The sequence below is a fragment of the Ranitomeya imitator genome, chromosome 3, assembly GCF_032444005.1.
Source record: "Ranitomeya imitator isolate aRanImi1 chromosome 3, aRanImi1.pri, whole genome shotgun sequence".
Lineage (NCBI taxonomy): Eukaryota > Metazoa > Chordata > Amphibia > Anura > Dendrobatidae > Ranitomeya > Ranitomeya imitator.
Genome location: NC_091284.1, coordinates 487,139,051 through 487,154,686, shown reverse-complemented (window position 1 = coordinate 487,154,686; position 15,636 = coordinate 487,139,051). Strand labels below are relative to the sequence as shown.

At 43.5% G+C, this 15,636-nt stretch overlaps 1 protein-coding gene across 2 annotated transcripts in view; it reads right to left on the bottom strand.

Moving 5' to 3' along the window:
* The window catches only part of NMS (neuromedin S), a 163,258-nt gene that overhangs the window by 144,836 nt on the left and 2,786 nt on the right, over positions 1 to 15,636 (bottom strand). For both annotated transcript variants that reach the window (XM_069760186.1, XM_069760187.1), the window contains exon 3: positions 11,688 to 11,738. In XM_069760186.1, coding sequence (XP_069616287.1) covers positions 11,688 to 11,738 — 51 coding nt within the window. The remainder of the gene's footprint in view (positions 1 to 11,687; positions 11,739 to 15,636) is intronic.

Here is a 15,636-nt window from a genome sequence, read left to right as displayed (position 1 = left end):
TTACGATTCTTTTCTCACTTGTCATCTATATACAATCTGTTTTTTGATACTCAATAGCTAGTAATCATTCACAAGACAATTTACAGTTTCCCATGTTAGGCTATGTGCACACATTCAGGATTTCTTGCACAAATTTCCTGAGCAAAGCCGGACATTTTGTGCAAGACATCCGCATGCGTTTTTTCCCCTTTTTGGCGCTTTTTTCCGGAGCTTCCCAATGCATTAAATAGCAGGAAAGACGCGAAAAATCCACAAAATTAATGAACATGCTGCGTTTTTTACCGCAATGCGTTTTTTTTGCGGAAAAAAATGCATCATGCGCACAAAAATTGCAGAATGCATTCTAAACGATGGGATGCATAATGAATGCGTTTTTATAGAATTTTATAGCAAAAAAAACGGGAAAAAAAAGCGAAAAATCTGCAACGTGTGCACACAGCCTTACAGAATTGCAAATATCTGTAAAAATTGCGTGCTATACTGTGGCTCTGTATGGAATCTGATTTTTCTTCTCACACCCTTAGGCCTGTCCCACACGTACAAAAGTACAACTATCCAACCAGTTATTTTAAAGGGGAGTATATGACCGAACCAACCACTAAGAACCAAAAAAACCTACCCCTAAAATCATCAGTCTTACGTACAATGCCAAAAGATATATAGTGAAGTTAAAAACACATCCCTGTAGGGATCCACCAGAAATCAGGGACACAACCTCTATATACAATATTATAAAGATTTTGATTCCAACAAAACAAAATAGAAAAAATGAAAAAAATTGAAAAAATAATAATAAAAAACTATCAAAAATGAAACAATCAAAAATTCAAAAAAAGGAGAACAGGCCGGATATACCTAGGACCAGTATGCCTCTCCTAGCCCTAATAGGCCCTGGAAACTGATATCCTTCCTGACAGCGGAGGTTGGCACCCTATTATGCGATGTGGCACCCCCGCTCCACGGCGGCTGTCCCTTCTATCCCTGGGCGATCCCTAATAGTCTAATTATCACAGACAGAAAACAAACATTTATGGATCAAATTAGATCCATAATAATACATAGGTACCACTCTATATGTTCCTCACACTATACTACCACTATTCCGTCCACCAAAAAAAAAATAGCTTGAAAACTGAATTGTATATGGTTAAACAATGGGGTATATCATAACCATGTAATCAGGAGCCAGCCAGCCCCTAGGTATCCCCCTTAGGTATAGTGAACCAAATGGTATTTACTATTCACTATATTGACTGTTCACTATACTGGCTATATGGTGGCTTAAAAATGCAGGTAGGTCTACATGTCGCTGTGCTAATATATGGCTAACTTGCTGCGTTATATGGATGAATTGAATGTATATTCATAAATGTGTATTCCCATATACTGTATCTAACTACAATGAGCCCAAATATATAGTCACAGCTCCACCATTAGCAACAGAACATATCTGAATAAAGTGGAGAGGCATACTGGTCCTAGGTATATCCGGCCTGTTCTCCTTTTTTTGAATTTTTGATTGTTTCATTTTTGATAGTTTTTCATTATTATTTTTTCAATTTTTTTCATTTTTTCTATTTTGTTTTTTTGGAATCAAAATCTTTATAATATTGTATATAGAGGTTGTGACCCTGATTTCTTGTGGATCCCTACAGGGATGTGTTTTTAACTTCACTATATATCTTTTGGCATTGTACGTAATTAATTATTAATAAAGATTGATGATTTTAGGGGTAGGTTTTTTGGTTCTTAGTCCAAATAATTCCGGTACCGGAAGAATCGGTACCGGAATTATCCGTGTCCGTGTGTCCGTGTGCTTACGTAGCACATCAATGTGGCACATGTGCGGCAGCCGTGTGCCGCCCGTGTGCCGACTGAGGACCACACGGACCGTGCAGGAGACAGCGCTACAGTTAAGCGTTGCCCCCTGCGTGCGGTGCTGAAGCCGGTATTCATACCTTCTTCCCAGCAGCATTCGCTGGAAAGAAGGAATGAATAATCTTTTTTTTTTCTTTCCCCTTAAAAATAAAGTTTGTTGCTCCCCTCCCGCCTCATATGCGCATATTCCTCACTGTAATGAGCGGGACCACGTGACCGCTCACACAGGGCCTGCTGCCGGCGCTGAGAGGAGACATCGCTGGAGCTGGGTGTCGGTGAGTATTTCCTGGCAAGCGGGGGGGCGCACAGGGGATGGGAGGCGGGAGGGGATGCACAAACTTTATTTTTAAGGGGAAAGAAAAAAAAAAAGATTATTCATTCCTTCTTTCCAGCGAATGCTGCTGGGAAGAAAGGATGAATTCCGGCTTCAGCACCACACGCGGGGGGACAACGCTTACAGTAGCGCTGACTCTTGCATGGCACACGGACTGCACACACACAGACATCATCCGGCACATCCGGTGACATCCGGCACTATGTGCCAGGAGCGGTCACGGACCGCTCCCGGCACATTAACCCCCGGCACACCGCGATCAAACATGATCGCGATGTGCCGGCGGTACAGGGAAGCATCGCGCAGGGAGGGGGCTCCCTGCGTGCTTCTCTGAGACGATCGGTACACGGTGATGTACTCACCGTGTACCGAGCGTCTTCTCCCTGCAGTCCCCGGATCCAAAATGGCTGCGAGGCTGCATCCGGGTCCTGCAGGGAGTACTTCCGGGTTGCCTGCAGCTCTGTAAGCCTGCAGCGATGTCAGTGAGATCGCAGATCTTACAGAGTGCTGTGCAAACTGTAAGATTGGCGATCTGTGATGTCCCCCCCGGGACAAAGTAAAAAAGTAAAAAAAAAAATTTCCACATGTGTAAAATAAATAAATAAATTACTAAATAAATAAATTTTAAAAAAAATATTATTCCCATAAATACATTTCTTTATCTAAAAAAAAAACAATAAATGTACACATATTTAGTATCGCCGCATCCGTAACGACCCGACCTATAAAACTGTCCCACTAGTTAACCCCTTCAGTGAACACAGTAAGAAAAAAAAAAAAAAAAACGAGCCAAAAAACAACGCTTTATTATCATACCGCCGAACAAAAAGTGGAATAACACGCGATCAAAAAGACGGATATAAATAACCATGATACCGCTGAAAACGTCATCTTGTCCCGCAAAAAACGAGCTGCCACAAAGCATAATAAGCAAAAAAAATAAAAAAGTTATAGTCCTAGTCCTGTGAATAAAGCGATGCCAAAATAATTATTTTTTCTATAAAATAGCTTTTATCGTATAAAAGCGCCAAAACATAAAAAAATGATATAAATGAGGTATCGCTGTAATCGTACTGACCCGACGAATAAAACTGCTTCATCCACTTTACCAAACGCAGAACGGTATAAACGCTTCCTGCAAAAGAAATTCATGAATAGCTGGTTTTTGGTCATTCTGCCTCACAAAAATCGGAATAAAAGGTGATCAAAAACTGTCATGTGTCCAAAAATGTTACCAATAAAAACGTCAACTCGTCCCGCAAAAAACAAGACCTCACATGACTCTGTGGACCAAAATATGGAAAAATTATAGGTCTCAAAATGTGGAGACGCAAAAACTTTTTTGCTATAAAAAAGGCGTATTTTAGTGTGTGACGGCTGCCAATCATAAAAATCCAATATAAAAAATGCTATAAAAGTAAATCAAACCCCCCTTCATCACCCCCTTAGTTAGGGAAAAATAATAAAATTAAAAAAATGTATTTATTTCCATTTTCCCATCAGGGCTAGGGTTAGGGCTAGGGTTAGGGTTGGGGCTAGGGTTAGGGCTAGGGTTAGGGTTAGGGCCAAGGTTGGGGCTAGGGTTGGGGCTAGGGTTGGGGCTAGGGTTAGGGCTAGGGTTAGGGCTAGGGTTAGGGTTGGGGCTAGGGTTAGGGTTGTGTTATGAAAGGTAATTCAGTACCACAATGGACATAGAGGTCAGCGCACATACAGTGACCTGGCAATAACCCAAAAAACAAGAACGAGCTCTGAGACGTGGGAACTCTGTTGACCGCAATCCCTAATCCTCTCCAACCACACTAAAGGCAGCCGTGGATTGCGCCTAACGCTGCCTATGCAACTCGGCACGGCCTGAGAAACTAGCTAGCCTGAAGATAGAAAATAAGCCTACCTTGCCTCAGAGAAATACCCCAAAGGAAAAGGCAGCCCCCACATGTAATGACTGTGAGTTAAGATGAAAAGACAAACGTAGAGATGAAATAGATTTAGCAAAGTGAGGCCCAACTTTCTGAACAGAGCGAGGATAGGAAAGGTAACTTTGCGGTCAACACAAAACCCTACAAAAACGACGCAAAGGGGGCAAAAAGACCCTCCGTACCGAACTAACGGCACAGAGGTACACCCTCTGCGTCCCAGAGCTTCCAGCAAGCAGTAAAAAACAAATTGAAAAGCTGGACAGAAAAAAACAGCAAACAAATAGCAAAGAGGAACTTAGCTATGCAGAGCAGCAGGCCACAGGAACGATCCAGGAGGAAACAGGTCCAATACTAGAACATTGACTGGAAGCCAGGATCAAAGCACTAGGTGGAGTTAAATAGAGAAGCACCTAACGACTTCACCACATCACCTGAGGAAGGAAACTCAGAAGCCACAGTACCACTTTCCTCCACCAACGGAAGCTCACAGAGAGAACCAGCCGAAGTACCACTTGTGACCACAGGAGGGAGCTCTGACACAGAATTCACAACAGTACCCCCCCCCTTGAGGAGGGGTCACCGAACCCTCACCAGAGCTCCCAGGACGACCAGGATGAGCCATATGAAAGGCACGAACAAGATCGGGAGCATGGACATCAGAGGCAAAGACCCAGGAATTATCTTCCTGAGCATAACCCTTCCACTTAACCAGATACTGGAGTTTCCGCCTTGAAACACGAGAATCCAAAATCTTCTCCACAATATACTCCAACTCCCCCTCCACCAAAACCGGGGCAGGAGGATCAACAGATGGAACCATAGGTGCCACGTATCTCCGCAACAATGACCTATGGAATACGTTATGTATGGAAAATGAATCTGGAAGGGTCAGACGAAAAGACACAGGATTAAGAACCTCAGAAATCCTATCCGGACCAATAAAACGAGGTTTAAACTTAGGAGAGGAAACCTTCATAGGAATATGACGAGAAGATAACCAAACCAAATCCCCAACACGAAGTCGGGGACCCACACAGCGTCTGCGATTAGCGAAACGTTGAGCCTTCTCCTGGGACAAAGTCAAATTGTCCACTACATGAGTCCAAATCTGCTGCAACCTGTCCACCACAGTATCCACACCAGGACAGTCCGAAGACTCAACCTGCCCTGAAGAGAAACGAGGATGGAACCCAGAGTTGCAGAAAAACGGTGAAACCAAGGTAGCCGAGCTGGCCCGATTATTAAGGGCGAACTCAGCCAAAGGCAAAAAGGACACCCAGTCATCCTGATCAGCAGAAACAAAGCATCTCAGATATGTTTCCAAGGTCTGATTGGTTCGTTCGGTCTGGCCATTAGTCTGCCCATCCTACCACAAAAGGCTCGCCAAAACCTCGAAACAAACTGGGAACCTCTGTCAGAAACGATATTCTCTGGAATGCCATGTAAACGAACCACATGCTGGAAAAACAATGGCACCAAATCAGAGGAGGAAGGCAATTTAGACAAGGGTACCAAATGGACCATCTTAGAGAAGCGATCACAGACCACCCAAATGACCGACATCTTTTGAGAGACGGGAAGATCTGAAATAAAATCCATAGAGATATGTGTCCAAGGCCTCTTCGGGACCGGCAAGGGCAAAAGCAACCCACTGGCACGAGAAGAGCAGGGCTTAGCCCGAGCACAAATCCCACAGGACTGCACAAAAGTACGCACATCCCGCGACAGAGATGGCCACCAAAAGGATCTAGCCACTAACTCTCTGGTACCAAAGATTCCAGGATGACCAGCCAACACCGAACAATGAACCTCAGAGATAACTTTATTCGTCCACCTATCAGGGACAAACAGTTTCTCCGCTGGGCAACGATCAGGTTTATTAGCCTGAAATTTTTGCAGCACCCGCCGCAAATCAGGGGAGATGGCAGACACAATTACTCCCTCTTTGAGGATACCCGCCGGCTCAGATACACCCGGAGAGTCGGGCACAAAACTCCTAGACAGAGCATCCGCCTTCACATTTTTAGAGCCCGGAAGGTATGAAATCACAAAGTCAAAACGGGCAAAAGACAACGACCAACGAGCTTGTCTAGGATTCAACCGCTTGGCGGACTCGAGATAAGTCAAGTTCTTATGATCAGTCAAGACCACCACGCGATGCTTAGCTCCTTCAAGCCAATGACGCCACTCCTCGAATGCCCACTTCATGGCCAGCAAGTCTCGATTGCCCACATCATAATTACGCTCAGCAGGCGAAAACTTCCTGGAAAAGAAGGCGCATGGTTTCATCACCGAGCAATCAGAACTTCTCTGTGACAAAACAGCCCCTGCTCCAATCTCAGAAGCATCAACCTCGACCTGGAACGGAAGCGAAACATCTGGTTGACACAACACAGGGGCAGAAGAAAAACGACGCTTCAACTCTTGAAAAGCTTCCACCGCAGCAGAAGACCAATTGACCAAATCAGCATCTTTCTTGGTCAAATCGGTCAATGGTTTAGCAATACTAGAAAAATCGCAGATGAAGCGACGATAAAAATTAGCAAAGCCCAGGAACTTTTGCAGACTTTTCAGAGATGTCGGCTGAGTCCAATTATGGATGGCTTGGACCTTACCAGGATCCATCTCGATAGTAGAAGGGGAAAAGATGAACCCCAAAAATGAAACCTTCTGAACACCAAAGAGACACTTTGATCCCTTCACAAACAAAGAATTAGCACGCAGGACCTGAAACACCGTTCTGACCTGCTTCACATGAGACTCCCAATCATCCGAGAAGATCAAAATGTCATCTAAGTACACAATCAGGAATTTATCCAGGTACTCTCGGAAGATGTCATGCATAAAGGACTGAAACACTGATGGAGCATTGGCAAGTCCGAATGGCATTACTAGATACTCAAAATGGCCCTCGGGCGTATTAAATGCAGTTTTCCACTCATCGCCTCGCTTAATACGCACAAGATTATACGCACCACGAAGATCTATCTTGGTGAACCAACTAGCCCCCTTAATCCGAGCAAACAAATCAGATAACAGCGGCAAGGGGTACTGAAATTTAACCGTGATCTTATTTAGAAGGCGGTAATCTATACAAGGTCTCAGCGAACCATCCTTCTTGGCTACAAAAAAGAACCCTGCTCCCAATGGCGACGATGACGGGCGAATATGCCCCTTCTCCAAAGACTCCTTCACATAACTCCGCATAGCGGCGTGCTCAGGCACAGATAAATTAAACAGTCGACCTTTTGGGAATTTACTACCAGGAATCAAATCGATAGCACAATCACAATCCCTATGCGGAGGTAGGGTATCGGACTTGGGCTCATCAAATAAATCCCGGTAATCAGACAAGAACTCAGGAACCTCAGAAGGGGTGGATGACGAAATAGTCAGAAATGGGACATCACCATGTACCCCCTGACAACCCCAGCTGGACACAGACATGGATTTCCAATCTAAAACTGGATTATGGACTTGTAGCCATGGCAACCCCAACACGACCACATCATGCAGATTATGCAACACCAGAAAGCGAATAACCTCCTGATGTGCAGGAGCCATGCACATGGTCAGCTGGGTCCAGTACTGAGGCTTATTCTTGGCCAAAGGCGTAGCATCAATTCCTCTCAATGGAATAGGACACTGCAAGGGCTCCAAGAAAAACCCACAACGCCTAGCATACTCCAAGTCCATCAAATTCAGAGCAGCGCCTGAGTCCACAAATGCCATGACAGAATACGATGACAAAGAGCAGATCAAGGTAACAGACAGAAGAAATTTTGACTGTACCGTACCAATGGTGGCAGACCTAGTGAACCGCTTAGTGCGCTTAGGACAATCAGAGATAGCATGAGTGGAATCACCACAGTAGAAACACAGCCCATTCAGACGTCTGTGTTCTTGCCGTTCAACTCTGGTCAAAGTCCTATCGCACTGCATAGGCTCAGGTTTAAGCTCAGGTAATACCGCCAAATGGTGCACAGATTTACGCTCGCGCAAGCGTCGACCGATCTGAATGGCCAAAGACATAGACTCATTCAGACCAGCAGGCATAGGAAATCCCACCATGACATCCTTAAGGGCTTCAGAGAGACCTTTTCTGAAAATAGCTGCGAGCGCACCTTCATTCCACTGAGTGAGTACGGACCACTTTCTAAATTTCTGACAATATACCTCTATTTCATCCTGACCCTGACACAGAGCCAGCAAATTCTTCTCTGCCTGATCCACAGAATTAGGCTCATCGTACAGCAATCCGAGCGCCAGGAAAAATGCATCGATATTACTTAATGCAGGATCCCCTGGCGCAAGGGAAAATGCCCAGTCCTGAGGATCGCCACGCAAAAAAGAAATAACGATCCTAACTTGTTGAACTGGGTCACCAGAGGAGCGAGGTTTCAAAGCCAGAAATAGTTTACAATTATTTTTGAAACTCAGAAATTTAGTTCTATCTCCAAAAAACAAATCAGGAATAGGGATTCTCGGTTCTAACATAGAATTCTGAACCACAAAGTCTTGAATACTTTGTACTCTTGCCGTGAGCTGATCCACACATGAAGACAGACCTTTAATGTCCATTGCTACACCTGTGTCCTAAACCACCCAAATGTCTAGGGGAAAAAAAAGGCAAAACACAGTGCAAAGAAAAAAAAAATGGTCTCAGGACTTCTTTTTTCCCTCTATTGAGAATCATTAGTACTTGCGGCTTCCAGTACTGTTATGAAAGGTAATTCAGTACTACAATGGACATAGAGGTCAGCGCATATACAGTGACCTGGCAATAACTCAAAAAACAAGAACGAGCTCTGAGACGTGGGAACTCTGTTGACCGCAATCCCTAATCCTCTCCAACCACACTAAAGGCAGCCGTGGATTGCGCCTAACGCTGCCTATGCAACTCGGCACGGCCTGAAAAACTAGCTAGCCTGAAGATAGAAAATAAGCCTACCTTGCCTCAGAGAAATACCCCAAAGGAAAAGGCAGCCCCCACATGTAATGACTGTGAGTTAAGATGAAAAGACAAACGTAGAGATGAAATAGATTTAGCAAAGTGAGGCCCAACTTTCTGAACAGAGCGAGGATAGGAAAGGTAACTTTGCGGTCAACACAAAACCCTACAAAAACCACGCAAAGGGGGCAAAAAGACCCTCCGTACCGAACTAACGGCATGGAGGTACACCCTCTGCGTCCCAGAGCTTCCAGCAAGCAGTAAAAAACAAATTGACAAGCTGGACAGAAAAAAACAGCAAACAAATAGCAAAGAGGAACTTAGCTATGCAGAGCAGCAGGCCACAGGAACGATCCAGGAGGAAACAGGTCCAATACTAGAACATTGACTGGAAGCCAGGATCAAAGCACTAGGTGAAGTTAAATAGAGAAGCACCTAATGACTTCACCACATCACCTGAGGAAGGAAACTCAGAAGCCACAGTACCACTTTCCTCCACCAAGGGAAGCTCACAGAGAGAACCAGCCGAAGTACCACTTGTGACCACAGGAGGGAGCTCTGCCACAGAATTCACAACAGGGTTGGGGTTAGGGTTGGAGCTAAAGTTAGGGTTAGGGTTGGGGCTAAAGTTAGGGTTAGGGTTGGGGCTAAAGTTAGGGTTAGGGTTTGGATTATATTTACGGTTGGGATTAGGGTTGGGATTAGAATTAGGGGTGTGTCAGGGTTAGGGGTGTGGTTAGGGTTACCATTGGGATTAGGGTTAGGGGTGTGTTAGGGTTAGGGTTTCAGGTAGAATTGGGGAGTTTCCACTGTTCAGGCACATCAGGGGCTCTCCAAACGCAACATGGCGTCCCATCTCAATTCCAGTCAATTTTGCATTGAAAAGTCAAATGGCGCTCCTTTCCTTCCGAGCTCTGCCATGCGCCCAAACAGTGGTTTATCCCCACATATGGGGTATCAACGTACTCAGGACAAATTGTACAACAACTTTTGGGGTCCATTTTCTCCTTTTACCCTTGGTAAAATAAAACAAATTGGAGCTGAAATAAATTTTGTGTGAAAAAAAGTTAAATGTTCATTTTTATTTAAACATTCCAAAAATTCCTGTAAAACACCTGAAGGGTTAATAAACTTCTTGAATGTGGTTTTGAGCACCTTGAGGGGTGCAGTTTTTAGAATGGTGTCACACTTGGGTATTTTCTATCATATAGACCCCTCAAAATGACTTCAAATGTGATGTGGTCCCTAAAAAAAAAATGGTGTTGCAAAAATGAGAAATTGCTGGTCAATTTTAACCCTTATAACTCCCTAACAAAAAAAAATTTGGTTCCAAAATTGTGCTGATGTAAAGTAGACATGTGGGAAATGTTACTTATTAAGTATTTTGCATGACATATCTCTGTGATTTAAGGGTACAAAAATTCAAAGTTGGAAAATTGCGAAATTTTCAAAATTTTTGCCAAATTTCCGTTTTTTTTCACAAATAAACGCAAGTTATATCGACTAAATTTTACCACTAACATGAAGTACAATATCTCATGAGAAAACATTGCCAGAATCGCCAAGATCCGTTGAAGCGTTCCAGAGTTATAACCTCATAAAGGGACAGTGGTCAGAATTGTAAAAATTGGCCCGGTCATTAACGTGCAAACCACCCTCGGGGCTTAAGGGGTTAAGAGAGAGTGAGACTGAATATTACATCCAACTGTATTATTGTATAAATGGTGTGAAGGTATATAGAAATACAAGACTCATCTTACTCACTCTGTAAGACCATGTTTACATGCTCAGTATTTGGTCAGTTTACCTCCGTATGTGTAAGCTAAAAGCAGGAGCGGATGATAAATATAGATGTGGTGACAGGTTTCTATTATACTTTTCCTCTGACTGCTCCACTTCTGGTTTTACAAATACTGAGGTAAAAAAACCTCACCAAATACTGAACATGTGATGATAGCGATAATTAGCTGCACTTGTGCTCCCGTTGAATGATAGTCAGAAAAGCACAATATGTTTTGTGCTGACTAGATATTAGAGCATAACCCAAAATACAGCGAATTCCTAGTTTTCAGACCACTATATTCATGATGGGTGAGCTCCTTCCATCTCGTTCTGCCCCTTTCACCAGTGACAGGTGACTATCATGTATAAACTCGAATACACCTCTGGTATATGAATAATATGAACTCATACCTCATGAATACAGTCAGTAGTCTCAATGGTGAGTCTCTGTATTTCTGGTTTTGCTATTTTTGCCAAATGGTTGGAAAAATATTAAGTTCATTTAGACCAATTGTAAAAAGGTCTTGTCCCTGTAATATGTTGTCCTTAAAACAGAAATCACACGCAGATGACTTAGATTTTGGCACTCATACTATACTTGAATAATACTTTGATGAAGAAAACCAAAAGAGACGTTTTCGGAAGATTCATCATTGTAAAGGTCGCCTGTTACAAGTACATTTTAAGAATATATACAATAACAGGCTGTATATGCATGGTAACTGCCTTATAAAGAATTTAGGAACGGTATAGTGTCTGCTTCAAAGTCATACATAATAATGTCACCCACAGTATACATTACATATGTTCATTCTTATGGTTTTACCTGGGGTTGGTCTGAAAGCGCTGTCCACTGACTGAAGCAGAAGGCAAGTCTCTAGACATAAAAGGAGGCAGGGAAATATATCTGACATATGATAAGTTGCAACTTTAAATACTGTAAAACATTAATATCCGTTTAAACCCATATTTTGTGTAATCCTAATCTCAGCACAATGACACATGGTTGTCAAAATTTGTCACCTATTCGCTAATGCAGAGATTAGTTGTATATATTATTCATACAGAACTGGGAAGGTGAGGTTAGCTGTTTTTTTTTTTTTTTATTTTACAGTTTCTGTTGCTTTCCACAGGGAAATTAACAGCAAAGTCATGATTTGGTGTGGATTTACTGTTGAGGATTTCCCTGTCAATATTTGCTGAATTGCTGCTGAAACGTTCTGCAATAATGCCACTGTACTCATCAAGGGTCAAAATTAGATATCCAGACCACCCCTCAATCAGTTCATGACAAAGTATGTGATGTGCCTCAAAATTAGAACTTCAGAATTACAGTATGCCAACACTGATACTTTTGGTTTCCCCTTTTTTAAAATCCTGAATTGGACATAGATGGACTATTGTTTAAAAGATCCTGAAGCTGGAACACAACCAAAGAGGCAGCAGATTGGGACTTGGCTTGGTCTTATTCGTTCAATACCTTATCTATAGAATTGGTTTTATTGAGATGGTATATGGTACCCACTCAAGTTTCTAAGCCTGTTCCATTCTACTGAACTCTGTGCTTCGGTGGAGTGGACATGGTTTGCAAGGTGATATGTTACACACCCGGTGGTCATGCCCATGGTTAGTCCCGTTCTGGTCTATAATGTACTACCTATTTTTTTCCTTAGGCCGGAGTCACACATGCGAGAAATACGTTCGTGTCTCGCATGTGAAAAGCAAGCTCTGGCGCCGACACTTCGGAGCGGAGCGTGCGGCCGCATAGCAACACATGAAGCCGCACGCTCCGCTCCCAAGTGCCGGCGCCAGAGCTTGATTTCCACATGCGAGACACGGACGTGTTTCTCGCATGTGTGACTCTGGCCTTATTCAACATCTACTTCCAGAAAAATCTTTGGGAAGCTCTTCTACATTAAAATCTTTCCAATTTAAAATTGTGTCATTTTTATTCCTTGCTACCAAACCCTACATCCCGTTTGAGAATTTAAGTCCAAAATGGATGGTTTTCTAATTATTAAAAAATGTATAAGTATTTTAACACATAAGAATATTGAATTGACTAAGATCTGAAAGCCATAGATCACAAACCAACCTCGTGTGAACGATGTTCTGTCATTATAAGTAGATATGAGCAGACATGTGGAAGTTCGGGTTCATCCGAACTTTAGTCCAAAGTTCGGTTCGCTTGTGAGGCATGCAGCCACTCGCTATTGAGATGCTACACTTTCATTTATTTCACTGGTCCGAGGTTTATTTGCAGGAAATAAGAGCACAGCAGCCCAATAGCGGCTGTTGATTGGCTTCAGAGTTCATGTAGCCTAACAATGTGCGGGATGTGAGCACCTGGTTTGTTTTTCTTTTTACAAAGGGGATTACCTAATTTAAAAAGAAGTTGTTCAGGTTGTGGCCAACACCTTTAAGGAAAGTGAAGTGGCACAACTGGTAGTCACAGATGGTCAACAAGTATTAATTTCTCTAGTAAGACAACATACTCTACTCCAGGTTCTTCCAGCATGAAAATGTGCATAACATGTATAGCCTTTATCTTCCTTGTTTTACTTTTTTTTAGTTTGTTCTTTTTTTTTATCATTTTTGTATTTCAAAAGTCCTAACTTTTTTTTACAAATCAATTTAGCTGAAAAGATATTTTTTTAATTACCGTATATACTTGTGTATAAGCTGAGTTTTTCAGTACATTTTTTGTGCTGAAAACACCCCCCTCGGCTTATACATGATTCAATTGTCCCAGAAAGCCAGCGGGGGAGGGGGAGCGGCAGAGCAGCGGGTCACAGGAGGCAGGAGCCAGCAGCTGTGGCTAAAGCCTGTGCCCACTGCTATAGAGAAATTAATATTAATTTCTCTTATAGCGCGCACAGTGACACCCGCAGCTGCACCTGCCTGCTTCCATAAGACATCCTACTCACCCTCAAGCGTGTCCTCGCACGCATCTTGTTGGTTCCGGCTTACAGCAGCTCTTCCAGTGCTGAGCGATCACGTGTCACCGCTCATTAAGGTAATGAATATGCATGCGTCTCCACTCCCATAGGCGTGGAGGGAATATTCATTGCCTTAATGAGCGGTGCCACGTGATTGCTCAGCACAGGAAGAGCAACTGGAAGCCGGTACCAACGAAATGCTGCAGGGGCACGCTGGAAGGTGAGTAGGATGTTGTTGTTTTTTTTGTAATAGGAAGCATGCATATAAGGACGGAAGGGGGGAGCCACGCATACCAGGACAGCTATGGGTAGAGCCACACATACCAGGACAGCTACAGGGGCGGAGCCACGTATACCAGGACAGCTACGGGAGGAGCCACGCATACCAGGACAGCTACAGGTGGAGCCATGCATACCAGGACATCCATGGGGGGAGCCACACATACTAGGACAGCTACAGGGGGAGCCATGCATACCAGAATAGCTACGGGGGAGCCACACATACCAGGACAGCTAAGGGGGAGCCACACATACCAGGATAGCTACAGGGGGAGCCCCGCATGCCAGGACAGCTGCGGGGGAAGCCACGCATACCTGGACAGTGACAGGGGAGCCACGCATACCAGGACAGCGACGGGGGGAGCCACGCATGTCAGGCCAGCGACGGGGGAGCCATGCATACCAGGACAGAACGGGGGAGCCACACATACCAGGACAGGGATGAGGAGACAATGCATACCCGGCTTATACTTGAGTCAATAAGCTTACCCAGTTTTCCGTGGCAAAATTAGGTGCCTTGGCTTATAATCGGGTTGGCTTATACTCGAGTATATACGGTAGGTCCTTATTTTTTTTTATTTTTAGACTATGTGCAGACGTTGCAGATTTCCTGCGGATCCGCAGCGTTTTTTACCGTGCAGAAACGCTGCAGATCCGCAAGTGATTTACAGTACAATCTAAATCAATGAGAAGAAAAATGCTGTGCTAATCATGCGGAAAATTATGTGTGGAAATGCTGCAGATTAAAAGAAGGAGCATGTCACTTCTTTTTTGCGGATCTGCAGCGCTTTTGTACCCATTCCATTATAGAAATCCACAGGGGTAAAAAATGCAAGAAATCCGCACAAAATCCGCAGCAAATCCGTACAAAAAAACGCGACAAATCCGCACCTGTGTTTTCTTCTGCCAAGAGATGCAGAATCCACACAAAAAATTCCTGAGGCGAATCCGCAACGTGGGCACATAGCCTAAATGCCAATATTTTTTGAAAATGTGTAATTTTTTGATTCACATTTTCTTAGTCTTGAAAAAAGACAGCATTGATGGAGTTTTATGTGGTCTTGTTTGTTTTTTGTGGGGGTACATTTAATGTTTTGATCTCTTTATTTCAGTTTGCAAGGGGCCAAAAAAATTGAAACTCTGGCATGGTTTCTACATCATATTTATGACAAATAATGCATTTACTTGATTAGTTAGGCTTTTTTTTTACTATCTTTTAATAATTTTTAGTCCCACTAGGGACCTGGTCATGTGCTATATTATACTACATGATGCTGACAGGGGTCCTATAAGGCCTTGCCTATGGCAGGCTAGGAGGCCTTAATTAGACACATAGCTGGCATGAAAACCCATCTAACCCATTAGAATCTGCATTTGCTATTGACTGTGGCATCTAATTGCTCAATATCAAAGATCCCAGCTGTTCTATACTCTTGACGAAACTGGACATAGGTCTCTACTTCTTTCTATCTCAGTCACAGGGGGAATCTGTTGACAGGTCGTGACTACCAATGTAATGCTGATCGACAGTCCATTCCATGCTGCCTCCATGTGTGG